This window comes from Herpailurus yagouaroundi, unplaced genomic scaffold (assembly GCF_014898765.1).
Source record: "Herpailurus yagouaroundi ecotype Mexico unplaced genomic scaffold, PumYag 180, whole genome shotgun sequence".
In the NCBI taxonomy this organism is placed as follows: Eukaryota; Metazoa; Chordata; class Mammalia; order Carnivora; family Felidae; genus Herpailurus; species Herpailurus yagouaroundi.
In genome coordinates, this window is record NW_024412411.1 from 12,537,168 (window position 1) to 12,552,578 (window position 15,411).

Here is a 15,411-nt window from a genome sequence, read left to right on the forward strand (position 1 = left end):
GCTGAGTGATAGAAGGCAGACACAAAAGAGTACTTATGTATGACTTCATTGATAAGAAGTTCCAGAACAGGCAAACTATGACGATAGAATTCGAGTCAGTGGTTGTGGAAGTATGAACTATGTCTTTATCCATCTATCTTTATCATGGTTAGAACCAGAACCACGACACTTACCCAAAATATATTTTTAACCTAGGCTACTCTCTTAAATATATAGAGATATATCAACTATCTCTTGACCCAGGTGGTAGTTATGGGGACACTTTCCCCTTTACCCTTCTCATGAATAACTGGTCACAGTGAATGCCACTCTGATCTTAGAACACATACCATATCATTTTTGTTTCTGTATCTCCAGGATCTAGCTCATAGTAGGTACCCAATAAATATTCATCAAATGAATGTATGAACCAAAGTTTTGAGTGATGACTCCCATTGGTAATATGGGGAGAAACTTCTGGCAAAAAAAGGAGAGGGAGGAGAAGGAGGAGGAGGAGCAGGAGGAACAACAAATATCTGGAAAAAGTGGGGGGAGAAATAATGGAAGGATAAGGCCATAGTCAAATGAATGATATTTGAATTTTTTGCATTTCTCTGCAGTTATTATCTCTTAGAATTTGTTTTTCTCATGAATTTCATCACATAATTCTATGCTCTATAATCTGATTTACTTTTATTTGCTGTTTATTACTAGTAATAAAAAAGGTGGTGGCTCAGCTATTCATATGTTTGCATTTTTGCATAGTATTACATTTTTAGCTCTATGGTCCATAATTGAATAAATAGAAATTTTAAAGGATTTTAGTAGTATTAATACCTTCAATAAAATTTACCATTTGATTTTTCTTTTCTAACTTTTCCCCTTAATTAAGTTTTATTCCTTTTCCTAACTAATAGGCTAGTTTGTTAAAAATACTTTTTCTACCAACAAATTAAGTATGTCTCCTTTAGAAAAATTTAAAAGGAAATAGAGAGAAAAAGTTACTTGTCATCTCATTATGAGAAACAAATCACTTTTAACATTATTGTTTCTTTGTTTTTGAAGAAATTATTCTGCTTAACTTTAGTTGTATGATATGGTCTACAGAATTTTAAATTGATTTGTTTTTATTAACTACGATAACATATAGTAAAGTCTTATGGGAAAGTATTTTGAAATTTAGCTGTATGACCTTAGCAATGCTATTTAATCTATGGGTCTCAGTTCTGAGTATTTAAATGCGATAATGTGATATGCTCTTATCATAGTGCCTGACACTTACTAAAGCTCACTAAATGGGAGTCAATTATTTTATTTTATTTTTTTTTAATTTTTTTTAACGTTTATTTATTTTTGAGACAAAGAGAAACACAGCATGAACGGGGGAGGGGCAGAGAGAGAGGGAGACACAGAATCGGAAGCAGGCTCCAGGCTCTGAGCCATCAGCCCAGAGCCCGATGCGGGGCTCGAACTCGCGAACCGCGAGATCGTGACCTGAGCTGAAGTCGGACGCCCAACCGACTGAGCCATCCAGGCGCCCCAGGAGTCAATTATTTTAATGAGGACAGAAGCAACTTCCCATATTGTTAGGGAGTCTTTGGAAGCATCAGCTTTAATGAATGTATAACAATGGAAAGACAGTAGAAATTAATAACAAAAAGAAATTTAGGAAGTCCCCAAACATGTGAAAATTAAAAACAAAAGAAAACAGAACAACTGTACTCTTCTAACTAGCCAATAGGTCAAGAAAGAAATTACAAGGGAACTAGAAAATATTTTTATTTTTATATTTTTAATTTTCATTTATTTAGGGAGATATATATAGAGAGAGATAGAGAGACAGAGTATGGGGGAGGGGCAGAGAGAGAGGAGGGAGAGATCCCATGCAGGCTCTGAGGAGACAGTGCAGAACCTGAAGCGGGGTTTGATCTCATGAACCATCACTACCTGAGCTGAAATAAGGAGCAGACGCTTAACTGACTGAGCCACTGAGATGCCCCAGAAAATAGTTTTAAATGAATGAGAATAAAGAGACAAGATATGAAAATTTATGGGTTGCCACTAAAGCAGTACTTAAGAGGGAAATTTATAGCTATCCTGAGATCAAGAGTTGCATGCTCTACTGACTAAGCCAGCCAGGCTCCCCATAATAGCATTTTTTAAAAACTAACATTTGTTAAATGCTAACCTACATGGCAGGTACTTCTTTAAAAACATGTTTTTTAAATGTTTATTTATCTTTGAGAGAGAGGCAGAGTGCCAAGCGGGGGAGGGGCAGAGAGAGACACCAGAATCCGAAACAGGGTCCAGGCTCTGAGCTGTTAGCACCGAGCCCGACAAGGGGCTCTAACTCATGGACTGAAAGATCATGACCTGAGTCGAAGTTGGATGTGCAATTGACTGAGTTGGTCAATTGGATGTGCAATTGACCCAGGCACCCCATGGCAGGTACTTTTATAAGTGATTTACATGGATTCCCATTCTCAGTGCTTTACACATATCATGAACTCCTATTTAGTGGCTTCAAATTGTGTCTACACTTTATATATAAGGAAATTGAAGTTTAGAGCGGTTGGTCATTTGCTCCAGGGTTTACACAGCTACGATTGATGAGCAAAGTTTCATTCCCAAGCAGTTAGCTCCAGAGTTGAGTTTTTCACTACTATGTAACACTGCCTTTCCTATCACTGCAAAGATTCCAAGAATTCATTCCACTCTGCTTCAGGATACGGTTACGGTCACGGTCATGGTAAGCATTGCTGAGGACTTCTGCAGGCAAATTATTTTCTGTGGAATTTTATACTTAATTTCTGAAAACAAATCTCTGTTGCTTTATTCTTTTCAAATGGCTCAGGCAATTTCTGTGACGGGTCCACTAGGGGCTTTGATAACAGTGAATGTTTTGTAGTAGTACAAAGTATTATGTTCATTTGCAGGGACTACATCACTCCTCAGTTTAATTTCTTCATTCTCAGGAATGCCAGTTCTTCTGCAACTTCCCCAAGGCTCCTCTCCTTTGTGGTAATCCCTTAGGTCAGTCTTCACTAGCTGGTTCTACACACTTACGCTGAAGGTGATATGATCCCAGGAGGCCAGCAGGGAAGCTGTAAGCTGATTTACCCTACCTGGGTGAGGAGAAACCCCATTTTAGCAGGATGGAGTCACAGGGGGCTGGGGGTTAGAACTCTCACTGGCAGTTAGGTAGTGTGTTAGAGGAGTGGAAAGGTGTTTCTGTCTGGGGCACTTTTGTTCGGCCCACACAGAGCCTTCCATCTACACATTTCCTTTGAGGTGCACTTCATATGCTATATGCTAGTGGACTGTGTTTTCTAAGACAGGTAGCACTCGTGAGGGGAGGGGATCGTAGTTCCAATGTGAGAGATATGCGTGGCCCAAGGATTTCTCAGTAATACATTTTTTTGGGGAAAGAAAAGTTGAACACTGTTTGCTACACTTCACATAGTAGCTGATAAAATTGCAGATTTTCACTTGGCGAGGATCTGAATTTCTCTAAGATTTTAGAGTGCACAGATAAAAGACATGAAACACACACACACACACACACACACACACACACACCTCAAGGGAATAAAAACACCTTAAAAACCCCCAACACTTCTATTTACAAACACTCTCACACTCTCTCCCTCTCCCTTCCCCCACCCTCCCCACAAACCTTTCCTATTCATGTTCACTGACAGCCAAGCAGGTTCATTGTTATTTCTATAGGAAACACCAGGTGGGTCTGTCACTGTAACTGATTGTCACTTTAAAACCAAAGAGCATGTTTATTGTGCTTAGGGAAGAATTCTTCTCCTCAGCTTTCTCCATAAACTTGGCAATCATCCTTCATTCCTTACTTACACATTTCTGTCACTTCTTCTCCATTCTTCTTGCTACTGTCCTGGCTCAAGGGAAAGAGTATTTTCACCTTGTTTGGACATACCATTCACATAGCAGTTGTGTTCTGCTTGTGAGAAAATGCATTTGCATCACATAGCACAGTGCCAGGAAATAGCATGTAATAAACAACATTCTTAATTATTACCCATTCTCATTTCAGGGGCTGGAGAGTGTCAGTCCTGGTAGGAGATACTACATTTGACAGCAATATCCATTACTTGAAGACTCCAAAGGAGTGGGATACCAATACCTCCACCATGGGCTATTGTAGTGTTGAATACAACCAGGTATGTATGGGCTTAGCCATGGTGAGTGTTCAATAAATGATAATTATTTTTTGTTCCAAAAGCATTTATTGTTTTTGCCAAATACTATATTCAGGCATCCAATGGCAAAAGGGTCTGGGAAAGGGAATTGCAAAAGCTCACTTTATCAGGCTTGCTCTTGCTGAATGGTATGTGGGATGAGTTTTGTCCCCTAGGTGTGTCCCTTCTGTGGCAATATGGCTACAATATGGAATATGGCCATATGTGGCTATAATTGGGAACACAAAATGAAGAGCTCACAGTTTAAGAAAATCATTACCATGTTGTGTTATAATTGCTACCATGGAGGTGTATATAAGAGGGCACTGAGGAGGGAGCTAGGATCACTGGGGAAGCTGGAGAAGGCCCAGGGGCACCGCTTTTAGTGGGATTTAAAGAATGAATAGGAGACTGCAGGTGGCGCTAGATAGCAAAGCTCGGTTCAGGCAGAGGAAAGTCCTGCCCAACAGGGGGTGCAAAAGCCACCTGGTTTCTCCTCCACTCTTCCCTAATCCTATGAAGCTTTCTGGATGGAGTGTAGGATTTAGGGGAGAGTGGGGATCAGACAAATGGTGGGAAAGATGCTCAAGAGGCAGATCTGGCCTGCACTGTGAACCCCTCAGTTACACCCAGTGCTACTGAATGTTTGCTTGTGTTCAAGAAGTAAGCAAGCAATAATTGATCAGTATAAATCATTCTACAGAAATCACATATAGAGTTCAGAATGATTCTTTTATCACTTTATCAGCAACTTCAAGTATTAGGATTATAAACGTTAAAGAAGGAGAATTTTGCAGCTGACAGAGAAGTTGCAGAATCTCCCCATCACAGTCTTATGCATTTTCATCACAGGGGAGATCCTACTATTAAATGAAAAAGAAATAAAGAAAGCTTATTCCTTGGGTTTCTCAGTGCACAGTATATTAAAAATAGCATAATTCAGTTTGGATGGGGGATAGAGAGAGGTGTTGCTCTAGGCACATATCTGCACACAACGCCAAGGGAGTACAGCTGAGCATTGCCTAGGGAGGCAGGCAAGGAAAACTGTCGAGACTGAATTCAGCCAGAGGGCATCTGTCCTGTGGTAACCCAGCTCCATAATCATTCAGTCAGCAACTCCTGGGGGGTCTGAGCTAGGGGTAGGTAAAAGGTGAGGAGTGAGGGCCAGCCTGGGCCCTCATTGGTTTTGCAGTGGGTATCCCTTAGAGAGACAGTGGTGTGAGAACCGAGTCTTGACCCAGCCCAGACAACTCAAAAGAAATGTCCATACAGCAGCCACTACCAGGTTTACACAGCAGGTGAAGATTTAGTGCTACTGAAGCATCACCAACGACATCAACATTATGATTTTGAATTTTGTTGTTGTAATATATAAGTACTAAATATATATAATTTAAATTTTTTCTTAATGTTTATTTATTTTTGAGAAAGAGAGAGAGAGAGAGGGAGAGAGAGAGAGCAAGCAGGGTAGGGGCAGAGAGAGAGGGAGACACAGAATCCAAATCAGGCTCCAGGCTCTGAGCTGTCAGCACAGAGCCTGACGCAGGGTTCAAATTGCGAGATCATGACCTGAATCAAAGTTGGGCGCTTATCCAACTCAATCAATCTCACAAATTGCGAGATCATGACCTGAATCAAAGTTGGACGCTTATCCAACTGAGCCACCCAGGTGCTCTTAAATATATAATATTTAATTTGTAAATTTATTTTAATTATAGATGATAAGAGCTATAAGCATATGGTGTTTTTACTTAATTTTGTTTATATATATTTAGGAAAAATTATCATAAAAAGACTTAGTCAACACTAGGGGAGACCAGAAGGATTATTTTCTTTAAAAGAGGCTCTTTTAGGGGCACCTGGGTGGCTCAGTGGTTTAAGCATATGACTTTTGAGTTTGGCTCAGATCATGATCTTACAGTTTGTGAGTTCAAGCCCCGTGTCAGGTTCTGTGCTGAGTATGGGATTCTCTCTTTCTCTCCCTCTGTCCCTCCCTCACCTCTCTCTCTCTCAAAATAAATAAACTTAAAAAAAAAAAAGAGGTCCTTATGTAGTCCTCATCTAATAGGGTTGTTGTGAGGAATGAATGAAAAAAGTCCTTACAATTTATTTACCAAAATGCCTGGCTTATAAATAACCTTCAGTAAATGATAGTTATATTGTTTTCACATTTTAGAAATAGTGATCCAATTAAATCCTTTATGTGCTAAATGTGCACTTTGTCCTTTACTAAGAAGGGGGTAAACAAAGAAGTTCAATCAGCTCTTGGGGATAAGTTGGGGGAAAGAAGAGCTCCTTACCTTTAACAAAACTACAGTGTCCCTTAGTAGCAATCATAAATTGGTGTATTTATTTTCTGACTAATTTGGGCTGTTGTTTCCAGGGTTCCCACCTCTACAGGGGCCTGTGGGTTTAGGCTTGGGGGGCCCTCCCAGAACACTTTCTCCAAGAATGATAAGTGACAGCTGGATCATTCTCGTGGAACACTTGCCCCAAATTCGATAAGGTGTTAATTCTTCATGTCAGGTGAGTACAAGCCAATTATGGGGAGAAACAGTGGCTTCTTGAGGCCTTTCAGGAAAAACCACCATTCACAGCAAGAATGCCCAAATATCAGTTTCAACAAGTGGTAACAAATATTCATAACGCTGTTAAAACATGAAAGGCAAACAGCATATCTTCAAGTTTTTTGCTTCTTTTCAAGCAAGGTAGGCTCAAAGGTACACTGACTCATACCTATAATACATTTGAGACAGCAGCTGGGAGAGCTCTTGCTTCACCCACATGTCACAGAACTCTGGAAACTGCATTCTGTATTATCAACACTAACAAAAGATGTTTCCCATGGCTTGTCCATTATCATCTATGGATACAAATTGCCTTTGCTACATGGAAAGACTTTTTCCCTTTCCCCCTCAATGGACCTCAAGTGCACAGAATGTCATATGTCTTAATCCTTAGTCATCATATGCTTTTCATTGTCTCATGTCTTCATGTGAGCTGGTAGATTCCTGGTGCCTATTACATTATGATAGATGATTGATAGAGAGATAAGGATTTTTTTCTTGAGACGTGTAATTTTGATTTGACTTAATATCCTCTATACTATGTCTCTTTAGGTTAGTTTATCTTACGTTTTAAGTAAGTTCAATGCACCTCTTACCCATCCCATTTTACAGAGGAGTAGTTGGCCTGCCTGAGGTGACTCGGCTACTTGCATAGCTTCGGGTGCAGTATTAGGTCTCTTGACTGCTTGAGAGGAACAGATTACATATCACAAGTGCCATCTTCCTAGGAAATCCAAATCTTTCCCAGACCATTCAATGTTTGCCAAGGGCAAGGGCAAAGCCTCATGCATATTTGTTTCTCCCTAGCCCTAGCACAATGCTGGACGTGAAAGACACCTTGTAAACCTTCGCTGAAAAAATGAAATGGTATTTATGTACCTCTAAAGGACAACACTTAGCTATGTAACTATGGACAGGTCACTCATTTCCCCTGCCCCTGCCTCCTCATCAATGAAATGGATAATGTACCAAAGTGTGCTACAAATGTAAGGAGTTATTACTAATATTCATGAAGAATTTCTTAATCCCAGAGGAGTGGATCTGTCACAACCACCTTTCTGACTTTAAACTGGAAATCAGTCTAAAATTGGTTTCATTTTGGGGCACCTGTGTGGCTCAGTCAGTTAAGCATCTGACTTGGTCATAATCTTGCAGTTTGTGAGTTCAAGCCTCGCGTTGGGCTCTCTGCTGTCAGCGCAGAGCCTATTTTGGATCCTCTGTCCCCCTCTCTCTTTGCCCCTCCCCCATTGCACATGCTTTCTCTCTATCTCCAAAATAAGTAAACATTAAAAAAAAATTGTTTTCAGTTTTTAAAAAAGTTTATTTTAGCAACAGTTTTATTTATTTATTTTTATTTATTTTTAAAAATTTTAATGTCACATCAACATGGGTCTAACAAAAAAACCTGAACACTCACACTGTGAACTTACACCATCCACCCAAAAAAGCATTTAAAAAAACACGTAACGAGGTTAATATCAAAATTAAGCTACCTATGTATGACTATAATTTTCTAAATGAGCCTAACTATCCTTAAAATCATGAATTTTAGGACATAAAGATAGCTCCCGCTCACTAATGGTAATTGTGAGGGTAATCATAAGGGTCCAAGTCGATCTGCACTGAAGTATGAGCTCTGTTCAGTCGCATTGGAATTCCTTCAGCAAGGAGTGTTCTCAGCGTGGACACGTCAGCAACCAAACGGTTCACCTTCGGATAACCAATAAGTCTTTTCAGGGGTACATAAAACCTCTTTCCCACAGAGTAGGGTTTGGGGGACTTCTCTATTTGGGCTACTTGGGCATCGGTGAGGAATAATCCGGGCCGTCTGACCAAGCCACTGTCAGTGTCTTCTTCTGACTCGGGTTCACTGGATTCCTTTCTCTTCATAATCCAGACATACTTCTGTCTTATGGCTTCGACTTCTTTTAACACCTCCGTACACAATACAAACAGGAGGAAGTGTTTTTGCTGTAAACTCGGGAATGAGGCTGTAAAAACAACTTGATAAGCATGTTCCTCTGGCTCTGAAACGCGGGATCCAGTTGGTTTTGCCAGGATCCAGCTGCCAGGATCCGGTTGCTTTTTCTTGAAGATCCCTATCTGGGTACAGTATCCAACATGCTTAGCCCATGGTGGTGGAGCACCCACACCAGTAAACTCTACAGTGTAACTATAGAGTTTTGCCACATTTGAAGCCCAGTGTTGAAACTGCGTTTGGTTCCACTCAAACTTGTGATCTGAATTTCTAAAGGTCGATGCTGGAAACAGGGGATTGAAATCTGAGTTTGGTGTGCTGATGACAACCATGCCTGGAGAAAAGTACCCAAATACGACTTCGGGAAACTTGGCCAGATCTTCTGAATCCAAATGTTCTATTAATTCAATACATGTTATCAAGTCAAATCCAAGCAAGCGGGAGTCTTTCTCTACAGCAGAGCCACGATACAAGACAATACTCAAATCTAGGTCCCTAGGACCTAAATGATCCCCTATTGACGGAGACAACTTATCACTGTTCCAATCTAATAGACGATCCATGAGGAGATCTACTCCAACAAGTTCTTGAACACAACTATGGAATTTCAGCATGCATAAGAGTGTGGCGTTACCACACCCCAAGTCTGCAACCTTCTTTGGTTTATATTGATTGACTATATCTTTAACAAAGAAGTATCTTTGTTTGTATAACGGAGGTCTGAACTCGATCACGTTCTTGCGTGGAACAGTGCTGCGCTGAAACTCTTCCATGCTGTTTTTTTCCATTTTGTTTCCAAGTTTGAAGCTTTGTTGAGACAAAAAGCAGATTTCTCCTTCAAGTTCTATGAATCAGCAATGACTCTTAGGTCAAAATGGAGGTAGTTGAAGTCCTCTTTTATGAGTCCGCCTGCACCAACACAGCGGTGAGATACCAGGGAGAGAGCAGCAACAGTTTTATTGATTCCGCCCTGGGTTGGTTTTCAGTTCCATTCAGTGGTTATTTTAGTATAATGCATAAATTGGCATTGGTTTCTAACAGCATGTACATGTGTGTGTACACTGGAAGGTAAGCTCTGGGATGACTAAGGTAGGGCCTTATTCATTCATGTCCCCACTCAGTGGCCAGAGCAGTATCTGGTACATAGGGGAAATGCAAAATCTTTTTATTGAAGTGAGAGGGAAATAACACTCAGATATAGAGAACCTTCCTTTCAGGGCAATAATCCATCATTCAGTTCTCTATTTATAAGCCCCAGCAAAAACTGTGTGGGCTATACCTTCTAATTTATGTAACTTTTCTCTAAAACATCGCCTTCTTTATTCTCACATTATTTAATTAAATAATTATTGACTGAATGCCAGGAACTATTTCAGGCCCCAAATAAATCATATTCTCTGCCTTTAAGGAACTTGCAACCTACTCTCCAGTTTTTGTTATTACAGCTGACAAATCAGAGTGTCAGAGAAGCTACTAGTTCCAGATCACATAGTTAGAAAAGCCAAATATAGGATCGAGAACAGTAAAATTTTAGACCCCCCCTTTTTATTTTTTTTATTTTTTTTTTAATTTTTTTTTTCAACATTTATTTATTTTTGGGACAGAGAGAGACAGAGCATGAACGGGGGAGGGGCAGAGAGAGAGGGAGACACAGAATCGGAAACAGGCTCCAGGCTCTGAGCCATCAGCCCAGAGCCAGACGCGGGGCTCGAACTCCCGGACCGCGAGATCGTGACCTGGCTGAAGTCGGACGCTTAACCGACTGCGCCACCCAGGCGCCCCGACCCCCCCCCCCCCTTTTTAAATGAAAGGGTAAAGTAATTAGGTATTTTTCATGAATATTAGGAACATACTAGAAGCTGTTGTTGAAATGTTTCAGACAGTACATGGCCTGTCATTGAAAAAAAAGAGACTTTTTACCCATGTGTAAACAGCACATAGTTGAAAAGGGGCAAGATATACTATTTTTGCTTGCTAGGAGTCTGGTTATGATTACCGTAGTGAGGAAGTCAGATGACTGGATAGTCACTCCTACATCTTTATCTCGCAGTTTTGATGTTTTAGCTTTTAGTGAGTTAGAATCTTCTTCAAAATGAAACATGCAAGCTTGAAGGTGCGACTCTGGGCCTTTTGCCTTAAAGAGTCAGGTTAAAGGAAGCTCTGTAGTGAATCAGAATTGATTCATGATTACCTTCCAAAGCGGAAATGGGTTTGAACTAAATTTTCTGAATAATACTTCACATTCTGAATTAATAGTGGGGAGACAATTTAACAAAAGCTTAGTGTTCCCATCTGATGAAACTTTACTTGTCATTTATACAACCACAAATTATACATTTCCTATTTATATTACTTCAGTCCTCCTAGCATCACGAATTGAATAGAAAGAATTAGCTATGCTAATAATGTCTAGAATGAGTTCATATATAAAAATTCCTTAAAGAATCAATTATACTGTTTTGCTTACAAAATATGTCATTATGCAGGTCCTAGCTCTACCACCTACTAGCCCTATGAGCTTGAGTAAGTTATTTATCCTTTCTAAGCTTCAGTTTTCTCATGGTAAAATGAGTGTATGAAGAATATATACCTCACAGGATTTTTGTAAACAGCAAATGAGCAATGCCTATTAAAAAAAAAAAAAACTTGTAGAAAATAAAGGCAATATACAGATGGTCAGAGTAACTGGTATACTGAATGAAATGCAATGGTTCTCCAGTGCAGTAAGCACTGATCGGGTCTGTTTTAGAATTTCCCATAGGTAGCTACACACTATAGCAGAAGAGTCTGAAACAATCCTGACTTGCAGCCAATGGCAGAGGCAGGAGTGGGGGACCGAGTGAGATCAGTCCTATTGTGACCTCCAGACCTTCCTGCTCAACCACAGACTCAGCAAGCACAGAGTCAAAGACGCCCATTGAGCAGATGTGTGTACCACAAAATTTGTAGCAACTCACCCTTCCTCTAGTCTGTGCAAAAGGGGATTTAGAACTTAAGGAAATGACTACTTCTAGGAAGTTGCTCATTCTAGTCTTGTAAAAGGGGTGATTTTGAGGTGTGTGTGCATGTAGGTAGAGGCAGGAGGTGGGAGGGGAAGAGATGGGCTAATATTTCTAGGTACTTCATATACATTATCTCTTTTAACATAATCTCCAGTTTTACAGAGGAGATAACTGAAGCTCAGACAAGTTACGATAACTCTGGTAGAAGTTGGTCAGTCTATCTGATATCAAACCTTTCTACTATGCTTGTGTACCTCAAATCTAAGCAAGCCTCAAGAAACCCTTGGGGAGCTTGTTAAAATGCAGCTTTCCTATCCACATCCCCAGAGATTCTGATTCCAAAGGACTGGGGTTGAGCCTGTGCATGTTCATGTTCAATAAGAGACCCAGCTGATGTTATGTGGGGGGTCCAGGCTACACATTTTTTTTCCTGCTAAATATTTTCTGGTCTCTTCTTTCTTCTCAATAGCTACTCTATGGTCCTAGGACAGCCTTATCCATGTCTCACTTACATTATTGAAATGGACTCCTGCTCTATAGGGGTGCCTTCTTTTGGAAATTCATTCCACATAGCAGTGGGGTGATCTTTGAAAACTCTAATCTAACTTCTGGTAAAATCTTCCAAAGACTCTCCACTGCCCTCATGATCTGGTTCTCAGCTTTCCCTCTGCCTTCTTGGTAGACACTTGGCAGCTTTGCATGGAAGCTTTTACACTTGGTCAAGATTTTGTTGAGGGGCTCCTGGGTGGCTCAGTTGATTAAGCATCTGACTTTGGCTCAGGTCATGATCTCACAGTTCATGAGTTTGAGCCCTGCGTCGGGCTCTGTGCTGACAGCTCAGAGTCTGGGGCCTGCTTCCAATTCTGTGTCTCCCTCTGTCTCTGCCCCTCCCCAACTCGTGCTCTGTCTCTCTCCCCAAAATGAGTAAATGTTAAAAAAATATTAAAAAAATATTTGGTTGATCCTTCAAGGCTCTTTTTGGACATTATCTCTCCTAGGAACTTTCCTATGAACTCTAAGAGATGTTTAAGTATTCCAGGTCTGAGTTCAAATAGTATCTTGGCCTCACTTCTCACTTAGCACTTATACCATATTCTATTCATTATTGGTTAACATGTTTATCTCTGGGGAATATTTTATGATTCCTAAAGGCTGGAACCATGTGTTACTTATGGTATACTTCCACTGCCTAATCACTACCTGGGACATAGTATGGCCTCAACAAATGTCTGGGGGAGCCTGGGTGGCTCAGTCAGTTAAGCTTTTGACTTTGGCTCAAGTCATAATCTCACAGTTTGTGAGTTCAAGCCCTGTCCTGTCAGGCTCTGTGCTGACAGCTCAGAGCCTGGAGCCTGCTTCAGATTCTGTTTCCTTCTCTCTGACCTTTCCCTGCTCACACTCTGCATCTGTCTCTCTCTCAAAAATAAGTAAACATTTAAAAAAATGTCTGCAAAAAAACTGAAAACTGAAGATATTAGACAGGAGGTGAGCAGGATGAGCAAGTGAATTTATTATGTTTCACTTTACCATTCCTAAGATTAATACAATGAAAACTTTAGCTTAATTAGGCAATGAAAATAATATTGGATTTCAAAGGTATTGTAAAGATTTTACTTTTGTATTATTTTTCTCCTGGGTTTGAGGTTGACCACACACGTTCAAGTGTCAACATATACAAAATAATAAAAGTATCTTAAAAACAATTAAACTAGAGAAGGGAGAAGAATGCACAAACTAAAACATATCGTAAAAGTAAATATGTGTATCTGTGTAGTGAGCAGATTTTGTCAGTTATAAATTATACTAAATTTAGTATATAAGCTTGCAGATTAACTTGATTGTTTCAACAGCAGTACTTTTTAGACCTAGGAGAGAGATGTCTAACAAGAGTAAGTACACATAGAAATACATAAAGAACATGATTTATTCTCCATTTCATTCCACAGATGAGCAATTTCCTTATCAGTAACTTGACTAATAAATACCGTATGGGGAATAAGTGAAATAGGGTATATTTATTCATGATGTTAATTGAATTCAACTGGCTTTCCAGGACCCTCCTAAAGTGTATTAGAGAAGGGAACTCAATTGTAGGCCCCCCTGCAAACCACCTTCAGAGAAGCCACAAGCATTTCTTTATCAGAGACTGATCTGTGTGCTGCTCATATGGTTCTCAGTGGATATGGGAGCTCAAAGTTTGGACAAATGTGATAATCACATAAAAAAATGGGGGTGCTGAGTGGCTCAGTCAGTTGAGTGTCTGACTTCAGCTCAGGTCATGGTCTCACGGTTGGTGACTTTGAGCCCCACATCAGTCTGTCTGCTGTCAGCACAGAGTCTGCTTCAGATCCTCTGTCCCTCCCCTGCTTGTGCCCTCTCTGTCTCTCAAAAATGAATAAACATTAAAAAAACTGGAAAAAAAAAAAGAGTTAGCAGCTCTCCCCAGGATGGGCTGATGACACTTAAGAATTCTCTGGACATAGCCGTGTCTTTGTTCTTTATGTAAAAATGCTAGTCTTTAAAACCATATTACCTACAGTAAGGGGAAAGAATCAGGGGAGAAAGATTCGAGCCAGAACACCAATAAAGAACCTGTTAGATGTTCTCGAGTACGGAAATGAAAATAAAAAACCTGAGGAGGAGCCTTTTCTGGGTGGATGAACTTTGAGGAGAATGTTGCTTTCCTGATGCCCCATGGAGTGGGACAGTATGGTGCCCCTTTCACCCTACCTTAATCTTCAAGTTACTCTTGGACATTCAAGCTCTTCATGGGGCTCTGGCCATCCAGGGACTAGCTCTTAATATTAAGGAGCTTTCTTTTGAAGGCAGTAATGATTTTTTCCCTTAAAACTCAGAAGTCACTTTGAAGCTGTTACAAAAGCAATCTTTATAACTTATCCTGGTGAAGCAAACACAATTCCTATTTGCTGACAAAACAATGACTGTCAAGTCACTTTTTTGATAAATGATACAATGGCAGGCTCTGCTACTAACTCCCTGTGTGTCCTAGAGAAATGATTCTCAGTGTCTTCATCTGTAAATGACATAGTAGGAATCAATGGCCATATGGAAACTTCCAAGAATGTATGAAGTAGAACTGAGATTTCTCAATGTCAGCTCCAGTTAGACTCAGAGAGACTGCCAAGATCCTATCATCATAGTTGTATCTCTGCTCCATCCCCTCTCTCACAGTTAACATCCCCTCCTAAAGGGAGCTTGAGGGTTTGGAAAAGGAAACAGAATAATATTAGGAACCATTAGGTCAGATGTCCAAGGACAACAGTTCTCTCTGATCTCTTTAGCAATAGTTGCCTATTTTTCTTTTCTTTTGCCATTAAGTTCAGATTTTCAGAATCTCACACCCAGGATACTGGAGTAGCTTTCTCAGACATCTCCTCCTGTAGGTCTTTCTCCCCTCCAATCTGTCTTTCTCATGGTTACCAGATAGGTCTCCTGGAAAACTGCTTGAGATCATTCACTTACTTTTCCTCTAAGAAGAGAGGATTGAGGAGGAGGAGGGAAGATGGCGGCGTAGGAGGACGCTGGGCTCACCGCACGTCCTGCTGATCACTTAGATTCCACCTACATCTGCCTAAATAACCCAGAAAACCGCCAGAGGATTAGCAGAACGGAGTCGCCGGAGCCAAGCGCAGACGAGAGGCCCACGGAAGAGGGTA

The 15,411-nt window shown here is 40.4% G+C and overlaps 1 protein-coding gene across 1 annotated transcript in view; it reads right to left on the bottom strand.

Annotated features, from left to right (window-relative positions):
* DLG2 (discs large MAGUK scaffold protein 2) overlaps positions 1 to 15,411 on the bottom strand; it is a 2,103,489-nt gene that overhangs the window by 38,384 nt on the left and 2,049,694 nt on the right. Inside the window, exons 20-21 of the mRNA XM_040489720.1 lie at positions 3,857 to 3,868; positions 3,620 to 3,632 (exon numbers count right to left, since the gene is read on the bottom strand). Coding sequence (XP_040345654.1) covers positions 3,620 to 3,632; positions 3,857 to 3,868 — 25 coding nt within the window. The remainder of the gene's footprint in view (positions 1 to 3,619; positions 3,633 to 3,856; positions 3,869 to 15,411) is intronic.